This window comes from Camelus dromedarius, chromosome 12, assembly GCF_036321535.1.
Source record: "Camelus dromedarius isolate mCamDro1 chromosome 12, mCamDro1.pat, whole genome shotgun sequence".
NCBI classification, from domain to species: Eukaryota; Metazoa; Chordata; class Mammalia; order Artiodactyla; family Camelidae; genus Camelus; species Camelus dromedarius.
In genome coordinates, this window is record NC_087447.1 from 10346707 (window position 1) to 10367202 (window position 20496).

At 41.8% G+C, this 20496-nt stretch overlaps 1 protein-coding gene across 3 annotated transcripts; it reads right to left on the reverse strand.

The window, feature by feature from the left end:
- Positions 1-3004: 3004 nt before the first annotated feature.
- On the reverse strand, positions 3005-20496 carry MS4A7 (membrane spanning 4-domains A7). Of its 3 annotated transcripts, none has more exons than XM_010986999.3 (7): positions 20338-20496; positions 15887-16043; positions 11085-11219; positions 9578-9634; positions 7287-7493; positions 4243-4344; positions 3005-3396 (listed from the first exon to the last, which is right to left on the reverse strand). In XM_010986999.3, the coding sequence occupies exons 2-7, from the start codon at positions 16037-16039 to the stop codon at positions 3325-3327; spliced, it is 726 nt and encodes a 241-aa protein (XP_010985301.1). In that variant the 5' UTR covers positions 16040-16043; positions 20338-20496; the 3' UTR covers positions 3005-3324. The 3 variants fall into 3 exon arrangements, with proteins under 3 accessions (XP_010985301.1, XP_010985302.1, XP_064348372.1); XM_010987000.3 differs by having other exon boundaries at positions 15887-16040; positions 20338-20480; XM_064492302.1 differs by lacking the exon at positions 9578-9634.

Here is a 20496-nt window from a genome sequence, read left to right on the forward strand (position 1 = left end):
GAAATGACAGAATCTTTTAGGGGCAACTTCAAACAGGATAATATTCTTTGGGTGGTGACAGTGTCCCTCTTGCTTTCAGCCCACAGAAGACCACCTTGAGTTGGGCAGTTACATTTAACACTTGGTTTGTGCCAACACTGCTCTAAATAAAAAGAGGTATTTGCTCCCTCATTAAATTAATCCTTCTGCATGTATTACCATGTCACCCTCCCAACAACCTTGGGAGGCAGGATCTATTATCATACCCATTTTAAAGATGATGATAACTGAGGTCATGCTAACTGCTGGCCAGTGGTGCAGCTGAAAGGCGAACTTGGCTTTTCCTCTTCCATTTTCCACACAGCAGTCAAGTGTGTATTAGTTCTCTATCACTGTGTAGATACCACAGATTTATTGGCATAAAACACCACACATTTATTATCTTAGAGTTTTTGTGGATCAGGAGTTGAGTCATGGCTTAGTTGCTGCCTCTGCTCAGGGTCTCACCAGGCTGCAGTCAAGGTGCAACCAGGCCATATTCTCATCTGGAGGCTCCACTGAGGAAACCCCACTTCGAAGTATATTCAGGTGATTGACAGAATTTATTTTCTTGTGGTTGTATGACTAAGGGCCCTGCGTTTCACTGGCTCGAGGTTAGAGGCTGCCATCGGAAATAGAGGATGCCCTGAGTTCCTTGCCTCCTCAAGGTGGCTGTTTACTCACTGCATCAGGCCAGCAAGGAGAGTCATCCACCAAGTTGGCTAAGATCAGAGGAGGGACTGGAGAGTTCGTAATGAGGATCTGAGTATGTGTGGCTCAACCACTAATTTGGGGTTATACTTTTGGGGAAGCTGCATTTTTTAAACATCAAGTGTGAAAACTCGGACTTCTACTTTGTCTGTTAAATGTGTGCAGTGTCTTCTTGGGCTTGATTGAAACTCTCCACTCCTTCTCTTGCTGTGAGTTTATTATTCCTTCCTGTTAGTGGTTCTTGCCTAATTTGTTTCCCAAACTGAATGTGGTAGCAAAGCAAAGGAAGGAGTCAAATGTGCCTCCCAAATTTCTGACTTCAGAAACTGAGTGGATGGTCATGCCATTTTTGAAAGGCAAATGGACTGGGGTGAGGGGTGCCAGGAGAGGTCCAAGTGAAAGATGGAATGTCCTTACCATACCTTCCATCAGTTTGGAATGTTATTCCAGGTAATTCTGAATATAATTCTTCAGATATTATGAAGAAGTTTTTATTAGTAGCAGAAAACAAATGAATAAGAAACAGATCTTGGATAAAATATAATTTTATTAAATGGCAATGGTTGGCTTATAGGATAAAGAGGGCTCTCAAAGGTCCTCCACCCTCAGTTTAAAATATTCACACACACACACACACACACACACACACGCGCGCGCACACACGTGATTGAAAATACTCAAGTAGAAGCTGAAAACCTCAGGAGGGAATATTAAGTGAGTACTTTAATGTAGTTAACAGACCAGTGCGGGTAGACATAGAACTAACAAACAAATAAAGCAAGTAGTATGTCAGATGGTAAGTGCCATAGAGAAAATTAAGCAAATGAAGGGGAAAGAAGGTGATGATTTTATATAGGTTGGTGGGGGAAATTTTCCTTGAGGCTGAGAAGTTTGAAGAAAAGACCTGAAAGAAGTGAGCAAGAAAGCAATGGAAATAATTGCAAAAAAGCATTCCAGGTAGAGGGGTGTGAAAGTTTCACACTTCCAGTTCGGAAGTGTGAAACTCCTGAAGAAAGACTATGCCAGGTGACATCAAAAGCCGATGTGACCGGAGTAGAGGGAGCAAGGAGGAGAGAAGTGAAGAGAGTAGAGAGGAAGTGAGAATTCAGATCCTGTAAGGACATTTGAGGACGCTGGCTTTTATTTTTAATGAAATAGAATGGATTTGAGTAGAAGAATGACATGATCTGATTTTAGGCTTAAAAACAATCCCAACTGTCTGCTCTATGGAGAACAGACTGAGGGTGTGGATGCCAGGTTGGTTGATCACTGTAAGAATGCCAGTGGACAATGAGTCCTCATGAGATGGTGAGAAGTAATCAGACTCTGGATATTCTGAAGCTAGGACTAGCAGGTTTTGATGATAGGTTAGATTGGGTGTGGAAAAGAAATAGAAGGGTAAAGGATGACTCCAGGGTTTTGAGGAAATGATTATTTTTGGAAGGAATTTGACTACGGATAAGAAGTAAGAGATGGCTCAATAACTAGACAAACTCAAGAGCTAAAAAGTAACTTTAAAAAATTTTTTTAAATTCAATTTTGACATAGAAACAAGAAAGCACAAATCATATAAAAACAGCACCAGACTCTAGATCAAGAAAAAGAACATCTCCAGGAACCCATAGGCCCTCTGGGTCCCCTTCTGAAGATTATCCTCAAAGGTAACCACTGTCCTAACACTATATATTAGTTTTGCTTGTGTTTAAACTTCATATACACGGAATCATATGTACATATGTACAGTGTGCATTCTGTTATACGTGGCTTTTTTTTGCCCCTAAACATCATGTTGTGGGATTTATCTATATGGATGCATGTAATTGTTTGTTCACCTGCACTGGTGGATCATACTCCACTGTCTGAATATACCACAATTTTTATTTGTCTCTTCTGCTTTTTGGCATTTGGATAGTTTCCTCTTAGGGGCTATTATGTGCATTACTTCTATGACCATTTTTGTACACGCCATTTGGAAAACATACATATGCATTTCTGTTGCACATTCTCTTCTGGGATAGGACTCAAGGCCTAGACTAGGGGGCAGTATTAGGAACCTCTTTATTGGGTAGGTCATGTTGTTTACTCCAGTACAGTGTAAAGTTGATTTTATTTCTATATATCTAACTTCTTATTTGGTCTAGAATTTAGATAGGAGAGAGCCTCAAATTATGATCTTTGAATCCAGAAATTTAATAATGAAGTCATTAAATGAGACAGAATATTGAGCCATACTCAACTGACAGAAACTAAAATCATTCAATTAACAGAAATTGAGTCATATTTTAAAAGTATGTTTAATTGCAATGTTTTTACAATTGGTAATGTGTAATATTTAAGTGATATGAATATGAAAACAATGCAGAAATGGGCCTGCAGAGCCAATGACTTAGAGTGCACATTTTCAATCTTTTCATCCATGGGGAGATGCACACTTTCTGTTCAGTTTACCCAGAGAAGTTTGTAAAGTTTATAGCCATTTTGGAAGACTGGAAGTTTCTTTCAGTGCTAAAGTAGCTGAAATTTCAGGAGAATCTAATCGCACTTTGCTGTGAGCACTGGGTTTCTCCTCCTTTTTCCTCTAAGGCCAAGAGTTACTTATATCCATGACTTTGAACTCTTTTTGACATGTTGGATACGATCTTGTGACTGAGGCAAGAAAAAGGCACCCTAGAGAAGGTAAAGTTTGTTAACAGTTTTTTTAAACTCTGATTCTGGAGTCTTTTTTGGATATGAATTTATAATGCATTCCCCCCAAATGTTGTACAGTAGTAACTCTTCCAATTTCACCACAATATATAATTCCATCAATATTAGTTCAAACAAATGCCATTCTCCAGTCTGCTAATCATTTTGCCATTTTCTAATAAGACTGTAACTGAATCATAATTTATTCAGAAAGTTTAAAACTTTTCCTTTTCTTTCTTTGTTTCTTTCTTTCTTCATTTCTTTTCTTTTCTTTTCCTGTAGCTTTTAGAGGAAAGGAATGTATTTTGAAGTTGTAATATCAAGACTTAAGAGGAAGTCAGGAAAAACACAGGAAAGCAAAATCGGAACAGAGATGTGCTAGCAAAATCTCATCCCATTAGCAAGGGGACTGGGCTGTGAAGACTCTCTAGGGAGTCAGGTGGCTGTGTTTAAGACAAGAGTGAGAAGATGCAAGTTTTCATTCTCAGCCCAGTCAGTCTGTATCATTCATGCTCTATGTGATTTTGCCCAAGCTTTGGTTCTTTTGTAAGGGGCTGGGCAGGGTGACTATTCTAAAGCCATCTAGCTTCATGTTAAACAATCCTCTACCCGGCTTGCTGCCCAGTAGGCACCAGCTGATCTCAGATGACCAGAGTGTCATCATGAAGGAGTGTATTCACAGAACTTTTTCTCACTATGAAAGTCACCTTCTGTATGTAGCTCATGGTCGGTCATTGACTCCTCTTTCTGCCACTTTGTAGACCTGGATGATTATAGCTCGAATTTCTTGGGAACCAGAGACATCATGTGACATGTCAGCGTACTCACCCCAAGGTTATTGGAGCAGACTTGTTTCCACCAAAAGACAGAAGCGTATGTAGCTAGTAGGAGCTCCAGCACCGTGAAGATGAGCATCACCATCAGCCCACCCTGTAAATCAGGACAGGAATGGTTGGTGCCATTAGCCTTCTCTTGTGCCTGACTGAGAGAAGACCTGGGGGGAGGAGGGCGGTCAGGGCTCTAGCAGTGTAGAGAATAGGGGACAGAGAAAACTGCTTCATTCTCTTTTCTACTTCTTCTTTTGGATCTCTTAACTGAAGAAGGGAAATAAATAGCAATGATTTCATCTCAGGACCTCAGTATTCCACATTCGGAGATAAGAGCAAGCCTTCATTTCTCTCTAGTTGCTTTTATTATTTTCTTTTTTCTTTCCCTTGTACCCTCTCTCTCCCCCATGCTGTCCTGCTGGCATGTGTGCCAAATCTTTCTACTTCTCTGTGTCCTCCAAGTCTTTTAACCTCTCATTCACATTTTCCAAATTTTTAATCTTAGTATATTGTGTTCTGTGTGATTTAATCAGACCCGAATTTCATTGCACTGTTTATTTCTTTGGATACGTTGAATCTGTTCTTTAATTGATGCTGAGTTTTTAATTTCAAAGATTGTAATTTTCATTTCTCATCATACTATTTAGCACTTTTTTCAAGCCCACTTGTTCTTTTTTCTTATTGTCAAGTTCTTTCATTTTGGTTTCAATTCCTTTTTAATAACTTTAATCATTTAAAATGTATTTTTCATGATAGCTTTTTTTCCCCAAACTATTATGTAATCTCCAATTCTTGAGCCACTAACTTTCATGTCTATTCCATTGGCTGCTATTCCCCATTTTTTCCTTATGTTTTTCAGAATATTTTATTCTTAGGTAATTTCAGTGTGTGAGTGGTAGCAGTGGTGGTGGGGATTCTCTGATATGTAGGAGACTCATAAGCTGGATTTATGGACATCTCTGTAGATGGTAGTTTTAGGTTTGATTCTGATAGAACCTTTGGAGTTTCACAGATCTAGGAACAATTTCAAGTTAATCCTTTTATTTGGGGTTCCTCTATTTTATATGTAATGTTGGATTTGGGGATCATACCTGCACAAGGCTTGGTGAGATGATTTCATCTTAGAAGCCTTTATGGCAGAGTTTCTTGAAGCTTCCTGGGAGGTAGTTACAGAGTTTTTCCCTTGTCTCATTTTCATAAATAGGGTAAATACTTAGTCTCAGGTGCTAACATTTTTGCTGGGCATTCAGTATGAACTCCCTGCGTCCTGTGGGCCTGAAGAACCTCATGTCCCATCATGAGCATTAAAATTCAGTGGTCCCAGCCTCTCACACCTATGTTCTTATTCAGGCCTCCATGGTTTTCTGGTCTCTGCTCTTTTGGTTACCTGGCCTTAGAATCCTTCTTAGTTTCTGAAATCTAGTATGTCTTTCTTTCTTGATTTTTTTTCCCTTCCTTTCTTCCATCTCCCTTCCTTCCATCTTCCAACCTTGGATATATATTTTTAATTTTTAAATTTGTTACGTTTCCCGGGTTATCTTTATGTTAATAAAGAGTGGACCCAGAGAAAGACAAATATCATATGATATCACTTATCTGTGGAATCTAAAAAGAGATACAAATTTTACTTACAAACCAGAAATAGACTCATGGACATAGAAAACAAACTATGGTTACCAAAGGGGAATGTAGGGGGACGGATAAATTAAGATTTTGGGATAAACAGATACACACTGCTCTATATAAAATAGATAAATAACAGGGGCCTACTGTATAGCAGAGGGAACTATATTCAATTTCTTGTAATAAGCTATAATGGAAAAGAATCTGAAAATATACGTATATATCTATATGTATTATATGTATAACTGAATCACTTTGCTGTACACCTGAAACTAACATCTTAATCAACTACACTTCAATAAAAAATAAAATTAAAAAAAAAAGAAAAATAAATAAAGAGTGGACCTTTGAAGTCTGCTTAGCCTGCCATGTTGCATTTTCTCTGATGTTGCAGGAAGTTCTCTTTGGCTCTCATTATCTGAGAGTGAGAGGCAGTTTGATGTATTGAGATGAGTTTTCATTAAATTAAACCCCAAATATCCTCACTGCTTTGCCTGATGTCTGCCCTGCACCAGTGTTATTCTATCTCCTGGGCTTCTTCAAGCTGCTTTCTAACCAGATGGGTCCACCTCCTCACACTCCTAGATCAGAGGGGTTGCTTTGGGCAACCTCTGGGTCACATGGGCAGACTCACAGAAGATGGTGAGTTCTGAAACCAGCACATGTTCCTGGAGATTCATGAGACGGGTAGATCCAGAGGAATGAGAGATACTGCCTTTGTCTCCCCAGCTGTGACGAGGAGGAGTCACAAAGGAAGAAATTCTTCTCCTTGAAGGACCAAAGTTTATGGTTTTAAAACCATGAGCCAGTATATAGAGGACTGACTAAGCCAGGGTTCTCACCATCAACAGGTGGCCACCATCAAGTTTGGGGAAAAAGTGGCAAGAAAATGCTGCCCAGGGATGTTGACATTTCTGCTCGGACTTGAATCCATTGGTGGGCCATCTCCCATCCCTCTCTCACTCTCTGCAGCCCTGCTGAGCCAAAGTCTGAAGACTGTCTATTTAGGCTTAAGGTTCAAGTTCTATACCTTACTTAATGTAGGATACATACATCCCAAATCAAATCAAATTCAAGTAAAGTGTATTTCTGCCTGGGTTGAGGAAAAGAAAAGCCTGCTCAACAAAGAGGGCACTTGGAGGGTTAAACCTACTGAGAAGGGAATATTTCCTATTTAAGAAAGATCACTGAAAGAATGGACTCCTCATTGCCCTCTTGATTCCCTTTTTTGACCTTGCATAATGCAGCCCCCATATTATGCAGTCTGCTGACAGCGTTCTTTCACCATAATTTTTTTTTTCTCTCTCTATGCTTGCAGGCATTCAGACCAACAGGGCTAGAGACTGCTGAAAAAGCAGAGATTATGCAAAGGGGAGACACCGAGATTTTACATGACAGGAAATTCAATCTGACATTACTTACTGTTAGGCTGACACCAGTCAGGCGACAGTCCTTGTCTTCATATATTGCATAATAGTACGCTGAATAAGGCAAGGAGGATGGATAATCCTGTTTTGAGTCACAGAGTTGAGAGACAATGCTCAGGGCTCCCAGGCTGTTAGCGAGGAGGAGGAGACCTGCTCCAGCAGCGAGAGAGCTCATTGCATTGGAGGTCAGGCTGCTCATGACCTGGAAGAGAAATTCTGCGTTGGGATCTCATCACAGAAGCAGCATGTAATGCTATTATCTCTCCATCCATTGCACTGCATTGGTGCTTCCCTGAGTCTGTTTCCCTCCAATCTGCTTCCTCCTAGGGGACACAGACTGTGTTTTATTCACCTCTGTATCCCAATCCACTACCTAGTTTATCACCTGATGTATTTAGTAAATTTGTTAAATGAGAAAATGTACGAATAGTTCTTCCTTAGGGCTAGGGGTCTGGCTCGTTGACTCTCTGAAGCGCTGAAGACAGAGGTGGGTGGGACTGCTCAGGTTACTGCCAACATCTCCCTTGACTTTCTTCAACAGCTTTAGAATCATTCTTTTGCTCTAAGGGCTTCTGGAATATGGCCCTCGATTCCTCCTAGGAAGACAAGTCTATGGCTTCTCCTTCCATAAAGAAGCAGCTTCAGAGAAAAGGTAGAAGCTAACTGGGAGACGTTAGAATACCCACCCATAGGTGGATCAAGCCTGAGAAGCAGCCTCATCACATGCTCTCCTGGGTCATATTCTGCATTTAGGGGGAAAGGGCTCTCACGGGACATGATTCCTCTGCAAAGACACTGATGTGCCAGGCTCCGGGCCAGGTTCCCGGCACATACTCTTTTCTCTTTGAACATCATTGTGGGAGACTGTGTGTCGGGGAGGATGGTTGCCTTGCCCTCTGATCTCTTGGCCTTGTAGCTGGATGGCTTCACGTGTTGAGTCCATGAAGGGAGAACAAGCTGAATGGGCAGTGCCTTTGCCCAAAGCAGCCATGTGGGCAACGGAGCCCACATACTGTCTGGGCCCCACAACGTGGAGCCCACGTTGTGACAGGTCATCCCAACTACGGTTTTTCCTTTCAGTGTATTCAGGGCACTTGGGAAACCACCTCTGAGATCTTCTCCCACCTCTTCTGCATTTTGTAAATGAGAAAACTGAAGCCCAGAGAAGGAAGGAACTCTTTCAAGCACACAGCTGTGTCAGTGACGGAGCTGAAATGGAAGTACCAGTTTCATGATTCCAAGGCCAGAACCCTGACTCCATCCAATGCTGTGAACTCTTCAAAACCCTGTCCACTGCTTCTGGGGTTAAGGCTGTAGCATCAAGCATCAGGAGCCTATACTAGCCTCATGCACTATCTGATGTGCCGTCATCCATGGCTAACCAGACCTTGGATCTTCCTGAGTCAGGATGTGGCTTTTCCCTGGGTCATTTTTGTGGGTGTGTGGCAGAGGAGAGGGAGGGGTTGCTATGGAGAGGATCAAAGACCTCAGCTTTGTCAGGGAAGTGGCTCCAGTCTGATAATTCCTTGTCTCTGAGGGGTGGAGGAGATAGCCACAGGATCTAAGCCCACATACCTCTGCATCCAACCCTGCCGTTTAGGGAAATTATGAGGCAGGGCATTCTAGAAAAGAATCTCTAGGCTCTAGCTGGGATGGTCTTCTACCCCATTCAGGGCCAAGATAACAAGTTGTAGAGAGTTCATGGTGTATTTAAACATTCCAACTGTTCAAGCATCTGAAGTAAACCTCCCCCAAGCTTAGAATATGATCCAGGAGAACTATTTTGTAGGAGAAAGAACCCCAGTCTGGAAGGGAAGGGATTTGGGCTTTACTCCTGGTTCTGCCAGTGGACCCGGGGGAGAACCTGGGTGGACTGCCTCACTTGCTCTGAGCCTTGTTTCCCTAAGCTGTCAAATGGAGATTTTTGAACTTGAGGAACAAATCATGTCATCCGCATATAGGGACAATTTTACCACTTCTCTTCCAATTTGGGTCCCTTTGATTTCTTTCTCTTGTCTAATTGCTATGGCTGGGACTTCCAGTACTGTACTGAGTAGAAGTGGTGAGGGCGGGCATCCTTGGCTTGTTCTGGATTTTAGTGGGAAGGCTTTCAACCTTTCACCACTGAGTATTATGCTGGCTGTAAACTGACCACACTTCAATAAAAATAAAAAGAATGGACTAGGAATCTAGTCCACAAACCTGCATTTAATGATATAAAGTAAGTAAATAAATCAGAAGTTCCTTTTATTCTAACCCACTAAACTTGATGATTCTCATACTTACAAAGGGCTTGGTTGATTTTTTCCCAGAGATAATTGAGAGGGATCCAGAAATGGCAAACTGCTCAGAAAGGAAAGAAATGATCAGTTCAGTTGTCTTGTGAAAATGTACCACCAGGTTACTGTCAGTCACTCAGTCAATATGTACAGAAAAATGATGGGGGTCTGTATCGATAGAGAGGCCTGATTTCCGCCCGTGGGATGCTTACATTGACTGTGCAGAGTCGGGCGACACACAGGGGAGCTGGATTTATGTTTGTGAAAATCCCCAGGAGCTTCGGAGGCCTAAAAAGGAGGTGTACATGGAAGGAGGAGAGCAGTGCTAAATCACTAGACTGAAGAGAGGAGGTTGACTTGACTGATGACTTGAACAGGTAGAAAGATGGGAGCAGCCAACAGAAGACGTAGGAAAGGGGCTCTAATGGCACAAGGTGCAGAAACACAGGGTTCAAGCTGTTGGTGTGGGTGGCTGAGTTAGGGGGCAATGGAAAGAGTCAGATGTGAAGAGTGTCTCATCCTGAAGCCCCAGAAGTCTGCGCTGGTTCCCAGTGGTAAGGAACCAGCTGATGGAGGGAGGGTGTTCTGAGAAGCTGAAACACTGGTTAAACTTGTGGCTTCAGGACTGGATAGTCACAGAGGGTCAAGCATGAGCCAGTGCCAGCTTTCATAAAAGAGAATGTGGGAGCCCTAACTGCTAGTTAGACAGGGAAGTCAGGGACAAATTTTGCTTTGGAGGCAGGAGCAGGGCCGCCTTGCATCACTGCACAGTTTGTATTCACATGGGGACTGTATCCATACAGAGGTGGTGCCTTGTAAAATTTGTCTGCCCAGAATGTGTGCCTTTGTCTCCTTTGTGTGGGATGCTATACATGGAAAAGAAGTGGCTCTTTGTGGAAGGTGTGAGTAGGCTAGTCTCCAAGGACAAGGATCTGCTGGGTCCTTTTTCATGAGCCATTAGTTGGAAGGCAGCAAAAAAAGAAAGTTTTCCAAATGCTCAAGATTACCTCTGAACACATTGCGAGGGTGCCCCTGCTTCCCGTGAATTTTACTGTTGCTAGTTGAATTCCCTGCAAACCCATGACATCTACCAGCGGTGCTCATTTTATTTTAAAAATGACCTTTTCACTCTCTACTTGATAGGTGGATTATTCTTAAACTGGAGGGAATTCAGTGGCCTCATCAAAGGGCCAAAGAAGGATATGAAAAAGTCATCCACTTGTGCAGAAGTTTGCTGTGAGGCCAGGTAAGAAATGCTGTACTCCTGTGCCCATTGTATTGCCCTGTTGCCTCTGGATCCAGCCGGTCACTCCTGGGAGGCTCACACAAAGGATGGATTAAGCCCCCCTGCTGCTTTTCCTGAGCTGGAGAGACATGATGTGGTGGAGGGAACATGGAAGGACTCAGCCTTTTTCGCCTGTCTTCCTGCCTCTTGGGACTGAGTCACTCCATGACTTAGCAACCAGTTAGCATGTATAAAACATACTCCCTCTGGGAGACCCCACTCTACTTACACACAGAGCTCCTAAAAACGGGTACCCGGACATCACAATGGTGGAAATTGCTGGGTTGAAGTGGGAAGAGTAGGGAGCAGAAGCCAAAATGGCACCCAAACTTGAAATCATCAGGCAACACAGGATCTGGATGATCTACAAGAAACAAGAGGGAGAATTCCAGGGAGCACTTTAAACAGATGACAGTGAACATTTGAATGCACGCTGTGACTTACAAAGACTTTAAAGTATAAAGTGTGTATGTTATAATTTGTCACATTAAAAAGGAAAACAAAGTGGTACAGGGAGCCAATGGTCATTCTCCAAGAGAAAGTCATGTATAACTAACCTCTTTTCTTTTCTGATAGGATTATTAAACTAGCAAATCAGGGAGTGATCATATGTATATGTTAACTTTATTTTGAAAAATATAGTTGGCAATTTCTTTTTGTTTTGGTTTTAGGAGAAGTAGATAGAAATTTTCTGGACAATAGTCCAGTTAGGTGGATATAGAAAGCAAACTTACCAAAGAAGTGTTAATAAAGAGCTCAATTTCAGTTGAAATAAAAGAGGGCAGGAAGTCTGTAATGTCGTAATTCATTTTATCTCATTCATTTTTGGATTTTAATAATAATTACTTTTTTAATGACACCAATGATAGTAATAGTAGCCTACATTTATTGAACACTTCCTGCATTCTGAGTATCCATCTTATCTTACTTATGGATGAGAAAAATGATTCACTGGGAGTTTAAATAACCTGTACAAACCCACACCCATGGCCAAGTGGAAGAATTCGGGTTTTACCCCCGTGAGTTCGATCGAGAGCCCACACTCTTACTCACCATTTAATGTATGTGTAATTGAAAGATGATGCAAACATAGATGTAACTTAAAATCAAGAGAAGTCAACTATCCATACAGTTAATATCTATTGACCATTTTGTGTCAGGCATCAAGGGAGTAAAGCAAATGCAAATCTCTGGCACTGGACATGAATTGTGTCCTTTACCAACAGTTCCTTGGAAAGCAGAATGAATTAAGAACAAAGTAGCAGGAGAAGGGGCCTGAGAAGTACTGGGGACATGGTGCAAACTATGTAGGGCGCTCCAGGCTGTTTTTACCAACTTTGTCTTTCACTCTGTGTAAAAAGGGAAGCCTGCTGGATAATTTTCATCAAAGAGATTACATGATCTAATTTATGTTTTTAATAGATCATTCTACCTCCTGTGTTGAGAATAGATTGTAAGAAAACAGATCAGGGAGATCAACAAAGAGGGTATTGCAGTAATTCACATGAGAGATGATGTTGTCCAGACAGAAGATGTGGATAGCAGAGGTAGTGAGAAGTACTGTAGTTGGATTCTGGATGTACTAGGAAGATGAAACCTATAGGATGTGCTGACAGTTTGAATGTGGTTTATGAAAGAGGGATGAAGGTTGCCTCCAAGTGTCCGGGCTTGAGTATCTGAAAGAATGGAGCTGACACTGATCTGAGATGGGGAATATCGTATGAGGAGTGGGCTTGCAGGGAGGAGACTCAAGATTGCAGTCTGGGATGGGTTAAGGAAGAGATGTCTAGTAGATACCCAAGCAGTGATGTACATAGGCTTTTGGATATGTAAGTCTTAAATTTGGAGAAGAGACCCAGGCAAGGGATAGAATCTTTTTCCCCTCAAGTCATAAGAGAAGAAAATTTTAACTCCATATTATTGGATGAGGTCTTCATTGCAGCAAATAGAGAAAGAGAATGGAATCAAGGACTGAGCTATGGAGCACCCCAAATTTAGGATCAGAGAAATAAATGCAAACAGTAAAGGGACATAAAAGGAGCAGCCAAGAAGGAAGGAGGAAAACCAGAATGTGATGCCCAAGAAGCCAAATGAATAGACTGTCCAAGGAGAGAGAGGTCAGCTGCACCAAACATTTCTATTAGTTCAAGAAAGTTAACAATGAAGACTTGGACATTGGGTTAATAATGCAGAGCAAAGGAGACAAATACCATTGGATATGATTCCAGAGAGAAGATCATTCAAGGATAACTAGAGACATTGACTTCCTACCCTTCAGAGAAGTGTTGCTGGGAAGGCAAGTAGCAAATGGGGCATTAGCTGGAGAGTGTGTGAAGTTAACAGTATTTGATTTTGCTTTTTTGTTTTGTCTTGTTTTGTTTTCAGGTAGGAGACATTGCACTAAGATTCTGTGCTCATGGAGTTGATAAAAAAAATTGAAGAGAGAATTACTGGAACAAGTGATAAGGGATGGGCTCTACTGCACAAAGGGAGGAACATCTTCATTAGAAAGTGGACGTTTTATTTTTAGTAACAGGAGGAGAGAAAGAATGAATACGTGGCCACAGGCGTGGGTAACTGTAGATGTGAAGCAGCCTGTGGACATTCTCTTCAGATTGGCTCAATTTTCTTAGCATTGTAGGAAGCAAGGGGATCAATGGAGAAGGAAGATGCATTAGAGGTTTAGGGGAAAGACGGTGTGAGATGCTTTTCTGGGGTCACAGGAAAGTGAATGGGTGAAAGAAATACCATGTACTTTTTAGGAAGCCTTTTCAGTCCATTTGATTTTATGGTCATAAATCAAAAGTGGGGTTTGTGTGTGTGTGGAGGGGGTGTTTGCATGTTTTCAGCCAAGATTAGTTGCATGGACTCAGGTATAGAGTAGGCAAAGGGGCAGAGTTAGAATTAAATCAGTGTCACAGTTTTTTTTTTTTTTCTGAAGAGTGTTTTTTAAGGAGGTGAGGACAAGGCTGTTCAGAGAATTCACAAGGGATCCTGGGATCCTGGGATCCTGGCTAGGAGAGGAAGGAAGGCTCTGTGAAACAGAGATATTATCAGTAAGACTCAGCAAGATTAAAGAAAGTTAGCATCAATGTAGAGTCAGAGGGAATGACCTTGAAAGATTAGAATTGGTAGTTGGAATATGAGATTCTTGAAATGTTACAGTGATGGTTTTACTGCTGTTAGTATTGGTAAGGTCCAGGGTATGACTCAGGAAATGTTAGTCTAAGGAAGGATGGACTAGAAATGCTGTGAGAAGAGGTCCAGGAACTGAGAGGACATGATACTGGCAGGATCATACACATGAAGACTGAAATAGCCAAGGCTTCTGATAGAATCTCTACTGGAGGGAGTGATAGCCATTGAACAGTCAATATCTTGAAGGGGAAAAGGTGAATTACCTGGGAGTGAAGAAGTAGGAATTCACTGAAATTGGTCTTTGCCTCTCCAATATACCATACGAAGTATGAGAATGGGGCTCTTATATATTTTTTTAGAGCTTTTCTTCTTTTAACTGTGTAGTTCGTGATTAACCAAAGTGTGTAAACAGTGGCTGACACATTGGAGGTGCTCAAGAAATGAGAGATGAATGTATGAATGAATAAACATATTCATAGTATCTCTTACTGATTGCTGAAGCAAGCAATGAAATGTGTGACACTAGGCTATCTGTAGGCGAGATTGTAGGACCCATGGGCAAAATAAACAAGGTGTTTCAGGGGCAAAGACAAATCAGCCTGGAACTAGTTATCTGAAGGAAGTAAATTAAGGAGTGAGTATTGGTAAATGATAGTAGAATGACAAACATTAATTGGCTTTATTTTCAAGCAATATATTCACCAATTTTTCTAAGGATGAACACTTCAAATTTTCCAATACATAATTTAATGTTATTTTCTAAAACACTGCTTATGTTTAGGTTTTTAAGCTAAATTTGATCTTCTTAAATTTTAATTCTATCAATTCTCAATTATTCCTAATACTAGAATTACCTAAAAAGACCTTTTGGCATTCACGACTGTCTACAATTACTTGAAATGCTTATTCTCTTCCAGTGTTTGAAACATAAATAACATTTTTAAAATTTATTTTTTGGGTGGAAGATTGAATAGGGATTTTTTAAAATAATAAATAGAAGGGACAGCTGCATTTTTTTTTTAAACGTGGGAGTGAATTACCTAGTAGGGTGACGTGAGATTCTAAAGTAGGAGTTTTTAGAGATGAGAGGAAAAGACTGATCTAGAAGTCTCCATGAGAAGCGAAGGAAAGATTGCCTTCACTTCCATGCCTACTAGTGAGGACGGCGGTGAAAACTGTGCCCTTGGGAGCTAGATTTCTGTTTGCACCATAGATGAAGAGGCCTTGAGAAGCAGACTGGGGAATAAAGAGGAAAATGCTGTTAACAAGCCCTGAATTGCAGTAGGTACAACTGGGTGGGTTTCCCAATTTGGGAACGAGTAGGAGTTGGGTCTTAAAAAGGAATATTCAGGACCATGTGGAAATTAAAGTCCCGGATATGATGGATGGTGACCTAGGACATCTAGGTGTCTCATAGGTACTCAGGTGAACAGGGAGAAAATGAATCATAAGATGAGTCCGGATTGTCCCACTTCCAAATGTTTAAGAAACATGCTCCAGAAACTGACACATTGTAACTAACTATACTTCAATTTAAAAAAAAAAAAAAGGAATGCTACAAAAAAAAAAAAGAAAGAAATATGCTCAAAATTAGATCTAATTTAACCGTATTGAGTAAAATCATATGGTCAAATCCCAAGTCTCTACGATGTTAAAGACAAGTTACACGAGACCTTATTGTGTAGATTTCAGGGGCAAAGACCTAGTGGTTTTAGTTAGTTTAGAGATGGGTCTGGAAGATACAGTCTTCCTATAAACCCCATTTCATGTCGCAATTAACTTGGAGTCAGGAAAAAAAAAATGAAGGAGTCTCCCACATCCACTGTCGATCCATAGTCTGGATATGTTCATGACATTTCCCCCCGTGTTCTCCTTAGAAGGAAATGAACTTACTCCGAGAACTGTGGCTTCTTTTTGCAGACTATCCTGCGGGTTATCTTCTTTTTGGTAGATGTGCCCGGGTTTCTCTCCCTCAGGGATAATGATGCCCTTTGAAGTGAAGGCGTCAAAGGCTCCCTTGGTCTTGGGCTGTGACATGATGCCCATGCTGCTGAAAAAGGCAGTGAACTCCGTTGGGACCCACAGTTTGACTTAAAGATCTGAAACTCTCAGGACCAGACTTTGCAGAAACTTACAATTTTTCTCCATTGTCCAAGGGGTGACCTGTCCTTTAGGAACAAAACTGAATATGAGGAGCCGGGGAAGTATTGGAAAGATGGCGGGCTTGGCACAGTCCATCCATTGTGGATGGGAAGTGTGTCACTAGGAGAAAACTGTAAACATTTTGAGGAGTCCCACACTGGAGAGGCCAACAGTTCACACAAAGCTTGCTCTGCAGCCTTGAGTGTATCCACCTTCCTCCTCCCTCCCTGCTTCCAGCTTCCCCTCCTCGCCCCTGTATCTCTGCTTCACCTCTGGGACACTCCCAACCAACCACATCTCTCAGTTTTGCACTTTCATGTTACATCTATACTGCTCAGTCTCCCAGCATAGTCTTATTTTCTTTCCACTAAGATGTTGATTAATCCTATTCCACGTCCCTTTCCTATAGATGGCTTGTTCCACCTAGAATGACCCCTCTTGCCTATATTAGCTTAATAATTGTTAATACAAACATTTATTTAACTCCTGCATAATTTCAGGCACTAGGCCATAGTAGCGCTAATCCTTACAATTTAGATGTTATTGAATCCACTTTATACATTAGAAACTCAGGACTAACAAGTTCAAGTGATCTTAATTTAAGGAAATAGTCACCCAAAGCACTTAGCCTGGCACGCAGCAAGTGTTGAATACGTAGTAGCAAATGTAATTATTATTGACTTGTATTCGCATAGAAAGTGGAAAGTGTCTGAATGAGGATATCTGGTTCAGAGCCTTGTGTTTTTTTCTCAAGACTCCATTAATTCTCTTCCTCCCCTGTCTGTCTTCCTACCATTGGCAGTTTTGGTGTAGCCTCAGAGAGAAAGCTGTCTGCTGTCCACCAGCCTCTGTGGGGTCCACAGCGGAGTCCAGCCCCGGGGCTGCTCCCCAGACCAGTACTCAGAACAACATTCTCCCTCTTGAAGGTCACAGTTTGGATAAAGTCTTGTGATTATCTGATAGTGCCACAGTTCTTTTCCCTGATGCTTCACTTCAGTGTCTTGGGATTTTAGGAATGGTCCTAGGTTCTCTTGGATGGAGTGCATAACACATCAAGATTGGAACCAGCATCCACAATACCGTTACTGGGAGGGAGGTGGGAAGAGGCACTGGGCTGGGCATCCGATGCCCCGGCATCCAGCTGCGTCTCTGAGCATGCGTCCTGGAGTCTAGTCCCATGCTCATGTTGTATACCTGCCAGTGATTCCTAAACTCATTGTAGGCAAGTTATTTCAGCCATTTCATAGGTTCATGGCGCACGTAATGGGTACATGATAAACTCTCAGTACAGAGCAGTTCTGTCTAAAACTCACTGGAACTCCATCTCTGACATTTATTAGCTGGCCATAGGCAGGTCATTTCCCCTGATTCATCCTCAGTTTCACTACGCATAAAATAGGGATAACACTGCTCTCACGAAGGACCCCTGTGAGGATGCACTTGAGGTGAGGTACGTGTCAGCCTTCTTCCGTGCCTCTCTGATCTTTATCAGGTGCGTACAACACTCAGTAAGAAGTTCATGACATCTACCCCATTTCCACTCCTGGAGCTATGCCTTGGTCAAGTTTCTTCTGCTCTCTGGGCGTAAGGCACCTTTTTTGAAGAGTTGTTAAAAAATAAGGCTGTTTTGGTCTAAGGAGTATCTAGTTCTCGTTTCTGTGAGTGTTTGCCATTTGGGCAGAAGTATGGGTGAGGTTACATGAACGAGGATGGGAGTAGTGTTGACACTGAGTCCCGGCAATAGGGCCCCCGTGTCCTTCCTCTTTTACAGCTGCAGTGCCCTGACCACCCCTCATCAGCTCCTCCTCACCCACAGGAACATTCCTGGCCTTAGAGAATGTGGACTGATGGTCTCTCTCTCCAGAACTGTTCCCATATTCTGGTAACTTGGCTTCTGCCTGGCTCCTCGTGGGTTTAATAGGTTTAATTTTATTTAAAAATATGCCAAGTAGACCCCTTCTTTTTTCTAGTCTTAATAATCAGTCTCTCAAGGTTCATCCAGATTGTCACATATTGCAGGATTTCCTTCTGGTTTAAGGCTGTTCTCGCAAACAGTGTGCTGAGTGAAACAAGCCAGTCACAGAAGGACAATTATTACATGATTCAACTTTTATATGGTCTCTAAAATAGTCAGACTCCTACAAGTGAAGACTATCAGGATCTGGGGGAGAGAAAATGGGGAGTTGCTGTACAACACGTGTAAAATTTCAGTCATGCCAGATAAGTTCCAGAGATGTGCTGAGCAACCTTGTGCCTGCAGGTGCCAGTCCTGTGTTGTGCATCTCAAAACCTGTCCAAAGGGTAGCTCTCATGTTACTTGTTCTTCCCACAATAAAAAATGAAAATAAAATTGGGAAGAAAGGGAAAATAAAAAAAAGACTGACCCTCAACTTAAAGATTGTTTTTGAGTCTCTGTAGTCCTGGATTCCTTCCTGTATTTTTCCGTTGTCCTACCTGAGGACTACAGGATGTGCTGGATTCTAAGCCTGAAGCTAGAACCTGGAATCCTAGTTGGTACCCTCTTCCTCACATCACTCCCGTATACTATGTATGTTTACTTTCTTCTATTACTTTTTCATCATCTGTTTTGTTTAAAAGCGTGTGTAGCATAACAACGCAATCAAAAAGGGAATAAGTTTTGCTGAAGGCAGCAAACTTCCTTAAATCTCAGCTACCACATGATAACTACTGTTTCATACAGATTCTGCATGCTCTCTCTTTAAAAAAAAACATTGATTAGGTGTTTGTTTGTTTATTATTTTTTAAATGGCAGTACTAGGGATTGAACCCATGACCTTGTGCATGCTAAGCATGTGCTCTACCACAGAGCTCCACCCTCCCTGCCTTGTACATCCTCTTTTATCTCCTCTCTCATGCTGTCTCTCTCTCTCTTTTCTTTATGTTTTATACGTATTCTTCATTCTGCATAAACAAAGTCATTCTATCCATGCCATTTAGAAGTCTTGCGCTCCACATTATTCTGTGGACATCTTTTACGGTAGTGACATACATAATAAAAATCCTACATTTGAGAGCCAAATGGTAAATTCCGACACATTCCACCACATGGATGAACCTTGAAGGTAATATGCAAAGTGAAATAAACCAGTTGCTGAAGGACAGGTATTGTATGATTGGACCTCTGTGAGGCACCCAGGGTACTTAAATTCACAGAGACAGAAAGCAGAATGATGGTTACCAGGGGCCCAGGGGAGAGGGGAATGTGAGGTCTTGTTTAGTGGGCATGGAGTTTCAGTTCGGGAAGATGAAAAAGTTGTGGAGTTCAATCGTGGTGAAGGTTGCACATGAATGTGAATTATTAAATGCCATTTAAAAATGGTTAAAATGCTAAATTTTGTGTTATGTGTATTTTACCACAATAAAAAAAGCCAACGTGTATTCAAATGACTAGATGTCTCAAGATTGGTTTAACCAGTCGCGTATTCTTGGCGATTTACGTTGCTTCTATTTTGTTCCCATTATGAACAGCGCTGTAATGAACGTCTTTGCCCCTTTGTGGTGCTACATCTACTCCGTTACCTTCTTAGAGTGAGGTTTAGAAGTGTAGTATCTAGTGAGTTTAAAGCCATAATACGTAAAGACACATCTTGCTGATTTTTAGGAGAAATTCTGTATAACAGAAATTCTTATGTGGCTTTGCAAGGAGTCTCCAGACTGATGTCATCTCTAACTTCCACAATCTGAGAGGGAGCCTTTGTCCTTCCACATTCACCAAGAGAGACAAACTCGAGGTGCCTCACAACATTTCAAGACTGTTCTGAAACCCCCACTTTAGAGATACATCGTAGCTTGGAGGCCAACTGCTCTGCCCAGAGTGCTTTTCTCTCTTACAGAATTAAAACAGAGAAGTGGGACTCCAATGCAGGATTCGATCTAATTGCACAGGACCTTTTGAGAACGTCTTCTGTGTAAGACCGAGTGACATGCCAGGAAATGCAGAGAATTGTAAAAAAGCATTCTCCCAAATCTCGAAAGAAGCCTGAGGGTCATTTCACCCAATTCTCTAACTTGGAAAGTGAGTGAACTGAGACCCGGAGGGGCCTCACCAATTCAGGCAGGTGGTCAGCCGTGGAGACAGGATGACGATCTGATTCCTGGCTGTCCATTCAAATGACAGTAACCCCTGCCTCTCACGCCACCACCCCCCCCCCCCAATTTATGATCCAAACCAAGGTGCCTACCTGTTCTTGCAGCTCAGTCCTGTGCGTTGTGGCTGGTGGGCCAGCTCAGCTCAGGGGAGCTCTCAACTGGAACTTCCTACCAGTTGTTCCTGCAAGAACGATCTGCTGCTCAGGTCCCCAGCCTCCGAGACTTCCTGTCCCTTTCTCAGGGTGGTGGTG

Excerpts from the sequence above, each read along its gene's own strand:
- MS4A7 (XM_010986999.3), bottom strand. The coding sequence starts at position 16,039 with ATGGGCATCATGTCACAGCCCAAGACCAAGGGAGCCTTTGACGCCTTC. Across the intron at positions 11,220-15,886 it reads AAGAAGCCACAGTTCTCGGA|ATCATCCAGATCCTGTGTTG; the intron begins GTAAGTTCATTT and ends TGTTTCTTGTAG. Across the intron at positions 7,494-9,577 it reads AAAAATCAACCAAGCCCTTT|GTCATGAGCAGCCTGACCTC; the intron begins GTAAGTATGAGA and ends TTTCTCTTCCAG.